The 17,532-nt window shown below is 38.3% G+C and overlaps 1 protein-coding gene across 1 annotated transcript in view; it reads right to left on the reverse strand.

Annotated features, from left to right (window-relative positions):
- GUCY2F (guanylate cyclase 2F, retinal) overlaps positions 1–17,532 on the reverse strand; it is a 203,578-nt gene that overhangs the window by 60,276 nt on the left and 125,770 nt on the right. The window contains 3 exon segments of the mRNA XM_036270053.1: positions 3,858–4,014; positions 6,636–6,690; positions 6,692–6,810. Of these exon segments, the coding sequence (XP_036125946.1) occupies positions 3,858–4,014; positions 6,636–6,690; positions 6,692–6,810 (331 nt within the window).

Raw genomic sequence — 17,532 nt, forward strand, 5'->3', positions numbered from 1 at the left:
AACCGAGGTACATGCCCTTAGCGGGAACCGAACCCGGGTCTCTCCGGACCGCAGGCCGACGCTCTAACCGCTGAGCCAAACTGGCCAGGGCACACTTTCTTATCCAATCAGCTACTCTGTGTCTTTTCATCAGAGTATTCAGTCCATTTACATTTAAGGTGATTATTGATATGTACTTATTTATTGCCATTTTTGTTTAGTGTGGTTATATTTTTCTTCCTATTTCTTCTACTAATTACAGCAATCCTTTTAACATTTCTTGCAGTGCTAGTTTGGTGCTAATATATGCTCTTAGCCTTTCTATTTTCTGGGAAGCTCTATTTTTCACCTTCTATTTTGAATGATGGCCTTGCTGAATAGAGAAGTCTTGCATTCAGATTCTTATTTTTCATGACCTTAATTACTTTATGCCATTCCCTTCTGACCTATAGTGTTTCTGTTGAGAAGTATGCTGAGAGCCTTATGGGGTTTCCTTTGTAGGTAACCTGTTGCTTATCTCTTGCTGCCTTTGGAATTTTCCCTTTGTCTTCAATTTTTGGCATTTTAATTACCATGTGTCTTGGTGTGTACCTGTTTGAGTTCTTAGTTTAGGCTCTCTGTGCTTCTTGAACTTGAATGCCTTCTTCCTTCACCAAGTTAGGAAAGTTTTCTGTCACTGTTTTTCAAATATAGTCTCTAACCCTTGCTCTTTTTCTTCTTCTTCTGGAATTCCTATGATGCAAATGTTTTTATGTTTCCAGTTGTCTCACTGTTCTCTTAAGCTGTCTTCCTGTTTTTTCATTGTTTTTTTTTTTTACTTTTGGTTTTCTGATTGGTTGATTATTTTTACCCTGTCTTCTAATTAACTGATCCAGTCCTCAGGTTCCTCTACTCTTCTGGTTATGCCTTTCAATGTGTTCTTTATTTCTGCTATGTCATTATTCTTTTACACTTTGTTGGTTTTCAATGCTTCTATATCTTTTCTCATGGAGTTGATGTCCTTACTCATGCTGTTGAACTTCCTCAAAATCGTGGCTCCGAACACTACCTCTGATGACTTGTTTAACTGCATTTCATTTATCTCATCTTCAGTAGAGTTCTCTTGTTCCTTCATTTTGGATATGTTTATTTCACCATTTTGGCTATCTCACTGGGTTTTGAAGTCTGCCAAATTTTTCCTGTGGGTGTTGGTGTTCTGCTCTTTGTGGCTGTTTCTACTAGGTTTGGATGAGTGGTCGAGGACCCATGTTCTATATCACTCTCAAGTCTTACTTTTGTAGGTAGATTTGCAACCCCCCCCCCCAAAAAAAAAATCAGTTTTCCTCTAGTTTTTTGCCTGGTGACTATTAGTCTCAGTTATTTGATGAGCCTTTGATTGTAGCCCTTAGCTGAATGAAAAACTCCCTCAGGTGTTCAGGGTAAGAGGGTTTTTGGAGGGTGGGGCAGTTGTTGGTTGTTAATGAGCCTCAATTTGCATTTCTCTGGCCCAGCTGAGTCAGGTTATATCTCTGAGGGAGAGGCTGCTGCTTCTCCCCAGAGCTCCAGGAAGGAACAAGAAGGCTACCATCCTGTGTAGCCGCAATTCAGCAAAAACTCTAAGCACCCTCCAAGTCCTGGATGGTCCCACAGAGTTCCAGTCTAGTCTGCCCTCGCTCTGCCAGAGCCCAAAATGAGTGGCTGTAGCTAATTTATTGCAGTGTTCCACTCCTCTTCACTGTGGCACCATCTCGAGATTTTAACCCCACAGGTGCTGCTCAGAGCTAAAACAGCTGCTATCCTTGGGCTCCCAGTCTGCCCTCTCATCCCTCCACAGACCTACCAGGCTCGATTCAGGGTCCTTTTTTTCTGTCCCTGGTTATATGGTCCTCTCTTGCTGCTTTTCTGTTGCTTTTTCTCAATGATTTGTCTGTATTTTAACTGTAATTCCAGTTTGGTCCTGGGAGATGGTCTGTGTAGTGTCCATTCACTCCACTGCCATTTAGGAATCCTCCAGATTCACAATTTAGAAGGATCTGGGTGACTGCTGTGTGAAGAATAAGCTGTGGAACTCTATCCTGAAAAGTGTAGTCTCTCAGGTTTGCAATTTAGAAAACTCCTGGCTGCAGTGTGCAAAGAACAAATTGAGCATCCATACTGTCATTGCAATTTGGAGAGTGAAATGAAAGAGTAAGAGAGACATAGACAAACACAAACACAGTACACACCACACACACACACAGTCTGCAGTGATCCTTTCTTCACTCTGACACCAGAGTTTTTTAAGTTTGAAAGTTGCCAACCTGGAAATTAAATGAAACTCTGGGAAGCTAGGCATTGTTTTTTATATTTTGTTGACCACTAATTTTGATGGGAAGTTAAGTACTTGTCACTCTGCAGCTGCTGTCCCAACATCCTAGCCCTAAGACCAGGAAACTACTCCAAATTTTCAAACTGGAATTAGCCAAATAACCATAGCATTAAGTCTACAATAAGAATAGATTGAGAGAGGGAGAGAGAAAAAGTACTCACAAGATTTTTATTGTGATTACCAGGAGCTTCTTCCACCAAATTATGGATAGGTAAAGAAAGAGGAAATTGTTATATGTTTTAAAAGGGGTGAAAGGGCTAGTCTGCAGAAGACCAGACTTGAGTTCGTGGAAATGCTGCTAAGCAGCTGCATGATTTGGAAAAATATTGAGCCTCAGTTATCTTATCTGTTAAATAAGAGATTTGGACTAGAGTTTAATATCCCACAAGTTTTGTAAAGCACGAAGATGACACCACAGATGACCGGGACCCTGTCTCTATCTCACATGTGTCCCTCTGTCTTTCATTCTTTATTTTTTTTTATGAAGTAAAGTTGGCAGTTTTAAAACTTATAATGTCAAAAGATCTTTTAAAAATATGAGTATCCGTGGGGGGGGGGGAGAGATAAACCAAAGAACTTATATGCATAACCAATGGACATAGCCAACAATGCTGTAAAGGGATCAGGAGGAGGGCATCAATGGGAAAAGGAGAAACATCTGTAACAAAAATAAATTAATTAAAAATCATAATATGCATTGTAATTTTGTATCTCTCCTTCTGACTTTTTGGGTTGTATTTTCTGTGTCACTTTCTTCTTTGCCCATGCAATACTGGTTAAAACTTTTAATGCCCCAATTTCCTGTACGTATTTTAGCCTCTTTATTGTTACTCCTTCTTACTCCTTCTCTTTCTTCCTCCCTCTCTTCCATCAGTTCATTTCCTCCTAGTTCTCACTCACCCATTCCCACTCCCCATCAGAGATTTCTCTTGATCTGTGATTATCCCTACAGACATTGTTTGGTGCTGCTACTAGTGCACTTAGCAGAAAACAAAAAAACATAAAACGGACCTTAATGGCATGCCTAGTTACTTACTAGAATGCCATAGTTCTGTCTGAAGTCATCCCACACAACCCATAGAGCATTTATTTAGTGGGGCCCCCTACTTGCTTCTGTTTCTCTGATGGAGACAGTGAGGGTAGGCTCTAGTGACATCCCATTTTAGAATGTGCTTTGTGGGGGTCCAGCTACCAAATTACCTTCCATTCAATCTGACAAGTATTTATTGAGCACCTACTGTGTGCCCAGTGCTCAGTAAATTTCTCCAGGGACTCCTAGGGTCTCCAAACAATACAGCCTAATCTTGCCACAGCAGGAACTCAACATTATTGCACAGGCATTGTTCTGAAGGTTAGGCTGTGCTAAAATTACAGCCTGCAGAATTCATTCAACTCCTTTGGCTTGGAAATGAGGCCGAATTTTCAACAAAAGTGGGGAGTTGAATCAGACTAAGGCTTTAATTTAGTGCATATTCTCATTTGAACTTTGGAGTTACCTTGTGTGCATCAGAAGAGTAAATACATTGCTTACCTTCAGCAGAAGGTTTCTCTTGGGAGAGTTTTAGCATTTCCACAATATCACTAAATCCATAATCTGTCATTTTCAGTGCAAAATGGCCATCTACCACACACTTTCGAGATTTCAGCTTCCCATGAGCAAACTCTCTGTTGTGTAAGTAATTCATGCCCTGAAGATGATACAAACAGGATTTATCTAGCAACTTATTTTAACTATTTTGTGCTTTTAGAGCCATTTCCTGAGACTCTTAATGGCATGAGTTATGATGATCCAGAATTCAGCTATATATATATATGTGTGTGTGTGTGTGTGTGTGTATGTATGTATGTGTGTGTGTATATATATATATATATATATATATATATATATATATATAATCTCCAGGAAAAGCAAACTTTGAGAGCAAGAATCGTTTTCAGGTCCTTTTTAACTTTAAAATTTTATGCTTTGATAAAGAATCATATTTTGAATGTATAGAGAATTGTTTGTTATTGGAAGATTCACTGCCATTTCAAACACAGGATGGGTTCATACATATATAATTGCCAAGAAGCCCTGGCCGGGTTTGGTTCAGCGGTTGGAGGGCTGGTCTGCAGACCAGGGAGTCCTGGAATTGGTTCCTGTAGGGGTACGTACAAAAAAAAAAATAAAGATTCTGATCCCCACAAAGGTCTAATCCAATTCTCATCCACTATTGGCAGAAATGGAAATTGGTATAGCCTTTCGTGTGGGCAAACTGGCAATAGCTACCAAGATTGAAAATTTGTGTGTTCTGTGACGTATGGATTCTACTACTCCTCCAAAGAAATGCTTGGTCATCTGTACAAGAAGACATATACAAGAATTCTCATTGTAGCTCTGCTTTATAATATTGCATTATTGGAAATACAATAAATACCTATCAAGAAGGCACTGTTCAAATTGTGGTATATCCAAACTACAGAATGTTCTGCATAAATTAAAAATAATCAGATAGATCTATATGTATCAATAGGGAAACATCTCCAAGCTGTAGACTAAGTAAAAAAAAATAGTAAGTTGCAAAAGTATGTGACAGTATGTATTTATAAAAACAAACTCTATAATGTATACCAATACACATGAAATTAATTATAAGGGTAATCATCAAATTGTTAGCAGTGGCTAACTTTGGGGAAAGATTTGAAAAAGAATGAGTAAATGTCAGTATTTGTATATCATTTCATTTTTAAATTTAATTTAATACATTATTTTTGTAATTCAAAATAGACAATAAGAAAGAAGAAAGCTGAATACTCCTGATCTCTGTAGCTTGCTTGGCAACTTTATATGACCCTCAAATATGATCTAACAGAACTCTTTCAGATGGGTTTAATCATTCATATATATAAATATATTCATATTCTAGTGTAATCATTTTAGAACTATTTATGCCAAGCCTTGTTAAGTATCTGGCTCTATTTTGCAACCTGACATCCGTTTTGTAATTGTATACTTTATATCTTGTGTCCTTAAAGAGTCTGTAGTCCCCAGTATTTCCCAGCAGAGTCTGCAGTAGGTAAGATTTTGCTCAGGTTGTCTAATGCCTGGGTTTTATTCATGATGGGCCTGAGAGTACTATCATTTGTAGGTTTCTCCATTAACCCATAGGACCTTGCCCACAAGGTAAGTGGAAAAAGTACTAAAATAGAAATCAGGAGATTTGTATTCTGTCATCAACTCTGCCACTTAACAGTTAGCTCATAAATAGTATTTATTGACTACCCACTGTGTGTGGCAGATACTACATAAAAAAGTATACATCATTTATCTTCTCTGAGCCTCTGTAAAAGAAGGCTAATCATACTTATTTCATGGAGAATTGGAACAAGATAATGTCTATAAAGCTAGCTTGAAAAAAGGTTAGGCTATAACACAAAGGTCAAGACTATGATCAATATGCAAGAAGCTCAACAAGTCATTGATTATCCAGATCAGCCTTATAAAGATGCACATAGACATAAGTTGCATTTTATTCCAGGGAATTTATGAACACCTGTGAAGCCCATCCATATGCCTATCCATGATCCTTGTTGGATGTTAATAATCCTTGCCTCAGAGAATGAATATGTTGCCTGATAGACCCAATGGTCTTTTGGTTTTCTGGTCATGCTGAGACCCATATCTATACCTGTGTTATGACAAAACCCATCACCTATTCTAGACTGAACTACTTGTTAGAAGGCAAAAGCCACACCCAGCCAGTGTGGCTCAGTGCATTGAGCATTATCCCATAAACTGAGAGGACCTGGTTCAACTCCCAGTCAGGGCACATGCCTGGGTTGCAGGCTCAATCCCCAGAAGAGTACATGCAGGAGCCAGCCAATTGATGTTTCTCTCTCATGTGGATGTTTCTATCTCTCTCTCTATTCTCTCTCTAAAAAGAAATCAATAAAAACATATTTTTTAAAAAGGTAAAAGCCAGGAGATAGGGCTAAGCAGCACCAAAGAATCTGGAAATGAGCACTTTCCCACATCCAGAAAGCAGAGAAGTGGAATGGAAGAAAAGATTACTGAAGGTGAAGAGTGATCAAGTCCAGAAGGATGTAAAAACAAATCTGGGTGAGTGGCAGGGCAAGTATAACCTTTCTATATTAGTACCTTATAACAAATATGGACAAAGAAACTATGAGAAGGGGTGGGAGACAGACCCTAGGAAGAAAAGTAGAAGAAAGAGATCATCACAAGGATCCAAGAAAAAGAAAACATCTCAAAATATTTAAGTTCTAATCTACAGGGAAAATTCAAGATTCCCTCAGTCTTTCCATGAACCTTGATGATATCCAGCAGGAGTGATGATTTAAACATCCAGACTAATTTCATATCCATTCATCAGTATGTCTTCTAGACTCCTTCGGGAACAGAATTCTGTCACAATGGCAAACATTCCTGAATTATAGAGGAAGCCCAATAAAGGGTTAAAATCCTCATGATGCAGGTTCTTTATCTGGAAACAGAGGGAGAAAGAAGAGTCACAGCTGTCCTGTCTCAAATGGGGATACATACCCTTCTTCACCCTTTTTACGATTGTTGGTTGTGGTAAGCAGAATTTTGACCTGATGATCTCCAAACCCTAGTGTTACTCCTGTGCTTGTGTTATGTGGCACAAAGTAGAGTATCAGAGTGGGCCTAATCTAATCACATGAACCCTTTAAAGCAGAAAAGAAGGGATGAGACAAACTCAGAGATTCAAAGTGTGAGGACTCAATGCTCCATTCTTGGCTTGAAGACTGAGGAAGGAGGCTACACACCAAAGAATGTGGTTAGCATCCAGAAGCTGGAAACAGCTCTTAGCTGACAGCCATCAAGGAAATGGGGATCTCAGTCCATCAACAGCATGGGACTAAATTCTACTGACAACCTGAATGAGCCTAGAAGTGATTTCCCAAAAAAACTCCAGATAAAAGCCCAGCACAAGTGACACCTTGACTTCAGCTTTGTATGATGCTTAGTGGAGTACTCTACTGAGTCCACTTAGACTTCTGAGTTACTGAACTTTGAGATAATAAATGGGCATTATTTTAAGCCACTACACTTGTGCTATTTTGTTATGGCAATAAGGTTTCTAGTCACAATTCCACTTTGTGTGTGTGATGGGGATCAGAGTGGTTTCCCACACAACCAAGCAATTTTGACACCAGCTAGGTGTCCAATAATTCAACTTGATTCTGGCACTATTTACCTGTAGATAGAGTCATATCCCACAAGTTAAGGGTTCAATCCTACAACACTTCTTTAACCCACCTGAGACACCAGTCATAAGTCCATGTCTCCTGGGTTTCTGACCTACCAGCTATAGATTGGAGGTTTAATGAACTCCTCTTTAATTTTAATTAATTTGATACAGCAGCTCATAGAACTCATATAAACATTTTACTTACTATATTACTGGTTTATTATAAAAGCATATAACTCAGGAGCAGCCAAATAAAAAAGATGCATAGTGCAAGGTAGGTAGAAAGGGCATGGAGTTTCCATGTCCTCTTCAAGCTATTCTCTCCAAATCTCCATGTGTTCACCAACCTGGAAGCTCTCTAAACCCTGTCTTTTAGGGATTTTATGGAGGCTTCATTAAAAAGGCATGATTGATTAAACCGTTGGCCATCGGTGACTGATTCAACCTCCAGACCCACTCCCTTCCCCCAGTGTCAGGGTGGTGGGACTAAAATTTTCAACCTTCTAATCACATGGTTTGTTCCTCTGGCAACCAGCTCTCATCCTTAGGTGGTTTCCTATAGTCACCTCATTAATATAACAAAAGACACCTTTATCATTATCATCACTTAGGAAATTTCAAGGGTTTTAGGAGCTCTGTGCCAGAAATGGGACAAGTCCAAACACATATTTTTTATGATAAATCACAATATCACAGGCAATGATAAAAATAATGCAATCGTCAAAGAGGAAAATTTCAGAGAGATATTTCTTAGCATATTGTAAGTGAATGCTGAAGCTGTGGCCTTCCTAATACTTTCGGGACTCTGTGGAGTGAAGCTCAGTGAATCAGGAGAACTAAAGAAGGTTAATACATTAAAAGGTGGAATAGATTGCCTACAAAATTTGTTTCAGAAAAAACATCTAGAATTTTGACTATATTTTCCCTTTGCAACTATTACTTTTTCACTGATGTGAGAAGCATTTATGTGTCTGCAATGTCCAAGACACTGGACTTCATGCTAGAGATGCAGAAACAAATAAAATGAAATCACTATCCAACCTAAACCAGCTAAGACAGATATGGAAAATCATCCCACACATAGCACAGTGGGCAGCTTTTTCTAAAAGTTCATTGTAGCAGCTCTTATGGACCAAGCAGCCAAAAACTATGAGACACTGAACTTCTCTGTTGGAAGACAAAGTACAAAGTGGTTATGTCAGAGACTGCTAGCAGTTCAATATAAATTCACTTCTTTTTTTTTTATTGGGAAAACAATTAGTCCACATTTTTCATCCTCCCTTGGAGCTAAGTGTAGCCATATTATTGAATTATTTGCAATAAAATATGAGAGGAAGTGATAAGTGATATTTCTAGTCTAAGGTTTTTAAGAAGTGGATATACAACTTTCATATTGTTTTTCCACTTCTATAGATGAATGCAGATGATGAAAAGGCCCTAGGAGATAGCATAATCATAATATTGTCATATATTGGGCCTCTGAATTGCCATATTAGAAGAGAGTCATCAGCCAACTAGTAAAACCTAACTTATACTGTTCTTTGGATGAAAATTAAACTTCTTCTGTGTTTGAGTCATTAAATATTTTGTGGTGTTTTATTATAGCATCTAGCTTTACACTAGTAGCCCAAGCATGAAAAATTTTAGGCCTAAATTTTCCCTAGATCTTTATAGTCATATGTCCTCAGCTATAAACAATAGAGAAGATTCTGTATATGCAGTCATATTCTACTCATATTCTGGACAACCCCAGGAAGCAAAGAATACTTCAAGCACCTATGTTAGCCAGTTGGTAATCTTAACATTTACTGGGTAGGCTTATACTTCACCTCTGCCATAATATGTCCCTAGCTTATTATCATCAAAAGATCAAGAGTTGAAGGTGTACTGTCTCCCAATAATATAAGTTTCACAAATCTTTTATGTTCAAGGAGGAGTCAAGATTTTAAATGATTTGGGAGCATTCATTATCATCCCTGCCTTATCATCAGACTATTTTCTTAAATAAACATTCCAAGAATTTTTTTGAACATAACTGGTAGGATTGGGTAAGTCACCATTTTTCTTATGTAAATAGAAAATATGAAAAAGGAGCAGCAGATTGAATGGAAGCTACGCTGACCTCCCAGGACCAAACTGGAATTAAAACTAAAATATAGAAAAATCAGCTGAAATAACCAACTGAAGACCAGCTGGAGAGAACCCTTATCACTAAGGATGTAAAGAGGATCCCACATTGAGTCTGGTAGGCATTACAGAGGCACGAGAGAGCTGGCTGGGCTCCCATAGGAAGCCTGTGAAGTTTCCAAGGGATCTCAACTGTAGGGGGTTCCCCCTGAGAAGTCTGGGGGACTGGGCACCCAAGCCCAGAGTGGCAGAACTGGGAAAGGTGCCCACAGAACCTGGCTTGGAAAAGCACTGGAGGTTCTGTCTGGCAAGGAGAAACAGCTGGAAACACTGGCACCCGCTTGAAGGGCCAGCACACTAAATCATCTACAGCCATTCACCTTGGGCTCCAGCAAAGGGAGATCTGAATAGACTAGAGCTGTGTGAGCAGAGTCTGGAATTTAGTGCTCTGGAGAACAAGCTGGGAAGGCAGACACCAGGAGCCATGTGCTGAGACCCCATGCTGCAGAAGCCATTATTCCCAGGCAGAGTGTTTCGATCAAAGCAGCTTTAGGAGGGATTCCAAAATGGTGGCAGAGTGAATGGAAGCTACACAGACCATTTCCCAGGACAAACTGGAATTACAACAAAAATAAAGACAAATCATCAGGAAAATGCAACAGAAAAGCAGCTTCTAGGACCACATAACCAGGTTCACTGACTCAATCCTGGTAGGACCGTGGAGGCACAATAGGGGGACTGGGAGCCCACGGTCCACAGCTCGGCAGTGGCCTTAGCTGGGAGCAGTGGCCTTAGCTGGGAGCAGTGCCCTGAGGTTAAACTCCCAAGCAGCTCCAAAGCACAGATCCAGGACAGATGCTAAAATAGCCACAGCCACTTACCTTAAGCTCCAGCAGAGGGAGGGCAGACTGGACTCGAACTGTGTGGGGACACTCGAGATTTGGAGGGCACTCAGAGCTTTTGCTGAGTTGCGGCCACAAAAAAACATTGGTCATCTTACACCTTCCCAGGTCTCTGGGGAGAAGCAAAGGCCCCTCCATTGGAGATTCAACCCCACCCACTGGCCAGTGAAATGCAAATTGAGGCCCATTAACAACCAGAATCTGTCCCACCCTCAGGAAATCCCCTTATGCTGAGCACCTGAAAGAGTTTTTCATTCAACTGAGAGCAAAAACTCTTCAAGTAACCTCTATTGATAGCATCCAGACAAAAAGCTGGATTAGCAACTCTAACCAGGAAAGTAGGACTTGACAGTGGTTTTTAATGTGGGTCCTCCCTGGCTCATCCAAACCCAGTAGAGGGAGCCATAAACAGCAGAACACCAAAACCCACAGGGAAAATGTGGCAGGCTCCAAAACCCACTGTGATAGCCAAAATGGTGAAACACAGAAACAAAAGCCAAATGAAAGAAAAAGAGACCTCTACAGAAAATGAGATAAATAAGGTGCAGTTAAACAAGTTAACAGAACTAGAATTCAAAGCCATGATCTTGAAGAAGCTCAACAGCATGTGTAAGGACATGAGCATCATGAGTAAAGACATAGAAATATTGAAAATCAAGTTGGAAATTAAAAACCAAGAAGAAATGAAGAATGATATATCAGGAATAAAAAAGACACTGGAAGGTATAAATAACAGAGTAGAGGAAGCTGAGAATCGAATCAGTGAATCAGAAGACAGGGTAGAAATAATCAACCAATCAGAAAAAATAAAAAACAAAAAATAAGAGAACTGTGGGACAACTGGAAACGGAATAATATTCGCATCATAGGAGTCCCCGAAGAAGAAAATGAGCAAGGGTTAGAGAATATATTTGAAGAAATAATGACAGAAAACTTCTCTAATTTGGTAAAGGAAGAAGGCATTCAAGTTCAAGAAGCACAGAGAGCCCCAAGTAAGAAGAACCCAAGCCGGCCCACACCAAGACACATAGTAAACAAAATGCCAAAAATTAAAGACAAAGAGAAAAACCTAAAAGCAGCAAGAGATAAGCAACAGGTTACCTACAAAGGAAACCCCATAATGCTCTCAGCTGACTTCTCAACAAAAACACTACAGGCCAGAAGGGAATGGCATGAGGTAATCAAAGTAATGAAAAATAAAGATCTGAATCCAAGACTACTCTACCCACCAAGGCTATCATTCAAAATAGAAAGTCAAATAAAGAGCATTTCAAACTAACAAACAAACAACAACAACAAAAAAAAGGCTAAGGGAATACATTAGCACCAAACCAGCACTGCAAGAAATGTTAAAGGGAACTGCTGTAATAAGTAGAAAAAAAAATGAGAAGAAAAATAGAACCACACTAAATAAAAATGGCAATAAATAAGTACATATCAATAATCACCTTAAATATAAATGGGTTGAATGCTCCGATAAAAAGACACAGAGTAACTCATTGGATAAGAAAGCATGACTCACATATATATTATTTACAAGTGACCCACCTTACAACAAAAGACTCACATAAGTTGAAAGTAAATGGATGGAAAAAAATCTTCCAAGAAAATGGAAAGGAAAAAAAGCTGGAGTAGCAATACTCATATCTGATAAAATAGATTTGAAAATGAAGGCCATAACTAAAGACAAAGAAGGCCACTACCTAATATTGAAAGAATCTATCCAAAAGAAAGATATAACCTTGATAAACATATATACACAAAATATATTTAAAATCTTCTAGAAGACTTCAAAGGAGAAATCAATAGCAATACAATCATAACAGGGCACTTCAACACCCCTGCTGACATCACTGGATAGATCCTCTAGACAAAATATTAGCAAGAAAACAGAGACTCTAAATGAAGCAATAGACCAAATGGATTTAATAGATATCTACAGAGAATTACACCCCAAAACTATAGAATTCACATTCTTCTCAAGTGCACATAGGACATTCTCAAAGATAGATCACATTTTAGGACACAAACTAAGTCTCTACAAGTTCAAGAAGACTGAAATCATATCAAGTATCTTCTCAGAGGCCAATGGCAACAAGAAATCAATTGCAACAAGAACATGCAAATACATTTGAACAAATGGAAGTTAAACAGCATGTTTTTAAACAATGAATGGGTTACGTAGGAGATCAAGGAAGGAATTAAAAACTTCCTGAAAAACAATAAAAATGAACACACAACAACATAAAATATATGGTATACAGTGACAGCATTTCTGAGAGGGAAGTTCATAGCACTGCAGGCCTACTTTAAGAAACAATAAAAATCTCTAATAGACTAACATCACAATTTAAAGAACTAGAGAGCAAACAAAAAGAAAACCCCAGAGCAAATAGAAGAAAGGAAATTGTAAAGATCAGAGCAGAAATAAATGACATAGAGTCAAAAAAAAAAAAAAAATTGAAGGATCAATGAAACAAAGAGTTGGTTTTTCAAGAGATAAATAAGATTGATGGAACTTTAGCTAGGCTCATCAAAAAAGAAAGGGAGAGAACCCAAATACACAATATTAGAAATGAAAGAGGAGAAGTAAAAACTGACACAATGGAAATACAACAGATCGTTAACAACTACTATGAACAATTATATGGCAACAAATTTTACAATCTAAGTGAAATAAACAAATTTCTAAAAACCCATAGTCTCCCAAAACTGGACTGGGAAGAGATACAAAACTTGAACAGACCAATTATAACAAAAGAAATTGAAGATGCAATCAAGACTCTCCCAGCATACAAAAGTCCAGGCCCGGATGGCTTCATGGGGGATTTTTACCAAACATTCAAAAAACAACTAACACCCATTCTCCTCAAACTATTTTAAAAAATTCAAGAAGAAGGAAGACTTCCAAACTCATTTTATGAGGCCAGCATAATTCTAATTCCAAAACCAGAAAAAGACATTACAAAGAAAGAAAACCACAGGCCAATATCCCTGATGAACATAGATGCCAAAATCCTGAACAAAATACTAGCAAATAGAGTCCAGCAATACATTTAAAAAAAAAAAAAAAAGTATTCACCATGACAAACTGGGATTCATCTCAGGAATTAAAGGCTGCTACAATATTTGCAAATCAATAGATGTGATACACCACATAAATAAAATGAAGAATAAAATCCACATGATTATATCAATAGATGCCGAAAAAGCCTTTGACAAAATCCAGCATGCATTTCTGAAAAAAATGCTCTGCAATCTGGGAATAGAGTGGTTATATCTTCACATAATAAAGGCATATATGAAAGAACTACAGCCAACATCATACTCAATGGGCAAAAACTAAAAGCATTTTCCTTAGGAACAGTATCAAGCCAAGGATGCCCACTTTCGCCAGTCTTATTTAACATAATACAGGAATTTAGCCACAGCAAACAGACAGGAACAAAAAATAAAAGGTATTCAAATTGGAAAGGAGGAAATGAAACTGTCATTATTTGCAGATGACATGATACTATACATAGAAAACCCCAAAGACTCTATCAGAAATTTACTAGACTTAATAAATTAATTTGGCAAAGTAGCAGGATACAAAATTAACGTCAAAAAAACGATGGCATTATTGTACACCAATCCTGATCTCACAGAAAGAGAAACTAAGAAAACAATCCCATTTACCACTGTGGCAAAAAAATTAAGATACTTAGAGAATAAACTTAACCAAAGATATAAAGGACCTATTGGCAGAAAACTACAGGTCACTGAAAAAAGAAATAGAGAAAGATATAACAAAAGTGAAAGAACACACCTTGTTCATGGATTGGAAGAATTAACATAATTAAAGTGTCCATACTACCCAAAGCAATCTATAGTTTCAATGTCATCCCCATCAAAATCCCAATGACATACCTCACAGAACTGGAACAAATACTTCAAAAGTTCACATGAAACCCCAAAAAACCTCCCATAGCCACAGTAATCTTGAAAAAGAAGAACAAAGCAGGAGGGATCACATTTCCAGATTTCAGGATATACTACAAAGCCACTGTAATCCACACAACCTGGTACTGGCACAAGAACAGGCAGATTGACCAGTGGAACAGAACAGAGAACCCAGAAATGGACCCAAGGCAATATGCTCAACTAATATTTGACATAGGTGGCAAGAGCATACAGTGGAGTAAAGACAGCCTCTTTAATAAATGGTGTTGGGAAAATTGAACAGCTACACGCAAAAAAAATGAAACTAGACCATCAACTTACACCCTACACAAGAGTAAACTCAAAATGGATAAAATACTTAAATGTGACTCATGAATCCATAAAAATCCTAGAGGAAACGGTAGGCAACAAAATTTCAGACATCATACACAGCAGAATTTTCACTGATACATCACCTAAGGCAACAGAAACAAAGGAGAAAATGAACATATGGGACTACATCAAACTCAATAGCTTCTGTACAGCAAATTATACAATCATCAAAATGGAAAGGCAACTCACTGTATGGGAGACCATAATTGCCAATGATATACCACATAAGGGGTTAATTTCCAATATATATAGAGTGCTCATACAACTCTACAAAAGGAAGACAAAGAACAGAATTTAAAAATGGGCAGAAGAACTAAATAGACACCTCTCCAAACAGGACATACAAATGGCTAAGAGACATATGTAGAAATGCTCATCATCATCATCAATGAGGTATCACCTCACACCTGTCAGAATGGCCGCCATCAACAAATCATCTAACAACAAGTGTTTGTGAGGGTGTGGAGAAAAGGGGACTCTAGTACACTGCTGGTGGGAATGGAGACTGGTGCAGCCACTATGGAAAACAATATGGTGTTACCTCAAAAAATTAAAAGTTGAACTGCCGTTTGACCGAGTGGTCCCACTTCTAGGAATATACCCTAAGAAGCCTTAAACACCAATCAGAAAGAATATATGTACCCCCGTGTTTGTAGCAGCACTATTTATAATAGCTAAGATCTGGAAATAGCCCAAATGTTCATCAGTAGACAAATGAATAACAAAGGTGTGGTATATATGCACAATGGAGTACTATGCAGCTGTAAGAAAGAAAGATCTTTTATCCTTTGAGACGACATGGAGGGACCTGGAAAATATCATTTTAATTGAAACAAGCCAAACAGAAAAACTAGTATCATATGATCTCACTTATTTGTGGAATATAATGAACATAACATTCTGAGGAATGGGGTAGTCCCAGAGACGTGGAAGTGGGGTACAGACTGACAATCCCCAGAAGTGGGGGTGGTGGGGGAGAGATAAACTGCAGAACTTATATGCATGTGTTCATGAACAATGGGCATGGACAATAAAGCTGGGGATGGGGGAATCAGTGAGGAAGAGAGGAAACATCTGTAACAGAAATAAATTAAAACAAACAAACAAACAAAACAAAGCAGTTTTAGCCCAGGGGAGAATCAATTGCCCAACCCAGGGAATTTTTCTCACTCCACCCACTGGGTGGAGTTTATGTCTAGGGAAGGAATAGGACCTGAGGCACATAGTAACAGATTAACAGCCAGCCTACAAGCAGAGAATTGTCTCTGAGTACTTTGAATCTTTGCCTGGCTTGCAAATGGAATCTGTTCCAGAAAAAAAAAAAAAAAAAAAAAAAAAACAGACTTCAGTGTTTACCTTGGTCTGGTCCTTAGACATCCATTGTCAGCAGAGGGAGCCACAAACTGCAGATCATTGATATCCATAGAAAGATTTTGGCAGGCTCTAAACCCTGATGAAGTGAATAGTGCTTCACATGTTAAGCAACTGCACAGAAACCTGCTCACGGCATTGGGGGTGGAGCATCACTGTCAGCCAGCCAGAGGTTCGAGTCCATGCATGAATGGGCCAACAGCAATCAAGACTCCATTACAACAAAAGGGCACACTCAAAGCTCACATGGGGCATTATTATAACATCCAGGTCTGATGATCAGGGAGATTGTGCCACTGGCTCCCACAGGTCACCTAAAACATAAGATCAGCCTACCAAGGTTAGGAGTTAAAGAAGACCTACCTAATACATAGAAATTAATGAAAAGAAGCAGCCAAAATGGTGAAGCCAAAAAAGAAGCTCCAAAGGAAAGAACAAAAGAATTGTTCAGAAGAAGGGCTAAATAAAATGGAGCTAAGCAAGCTATCAGATATAGAGTTCAGAAAAAGATTCTAAGGATGAGCAACTGCATGAGAAAAGATATAAAAACAATGAAAAATGGCCAACTGGAAATCAAGAATGACAGAGCAGAAATAAAGAATACATTGGAAGGAATAAACAGCAGATTAGAGGAGACCAATGATTGGATCAGCGAATTAGAAGACAGGGTAGAAAAGAATCACTCATTCAGAGAACAAAAAAGAAAAAACTATTATAAAACAGGAGGAAAGATTAAGAGAGCTGCAAGACAACATAAAACATAATAACATCTGCATCACAGGAGTACCCAAGGAAGAAAATGAACAGGGTTCAAGAAACTGTTTAAAGAAATAGGGGCAGAAAACTACCTTAACATAGAGAAGAAAAATAGCACACAACTTTAGGAAGCACAATGAGTCCCAAACAAGAAGAACAAAAAGATACATGCCAAGATACAACATAATTAAGAAACCATAAAAAAAAAAAAAAGGAGAGAATCTTAAAGGCAGCAAGAGAAAAGCAACAGGTTACCTACAAAGGAGCTCCCATTAGGTTGTCAGCTGATTTATCAACAAAAGCAATACAGACCAGAAGGGGATGGCATTAAATATGCAAAGTAATGATAAACAAGGACTTGAAAACAAGACTACTTTGTCCGGAAAGGCTATCATTCAAAATAGAAGGGGAAGTAAAGAGCTCCCAGACAAAAAAAAAAAGTTAAAGGACTTTATTACCACCAAACCAACATTGCAAGAAATGTTAAAGGGACTGCTGTAATAAGAAGAATAAATATATAGAG

The sequence above is a fragment of the Molossus molossus genome, unplaced genomic scaffold (genome assembly GCF_014108415.1).
Source record: "Molossus molossus isolate mMolMol1 unplaced genomic scaffold, mMolMol1.p scaffold_m16_p_2, whole genome shotgun sequence".
Lineage (NCBI taxonomy): Eukaryota > Metazoa > Chordata > Mammalia > Chiroptera > Molossidae > Molossus > Molossus molossus.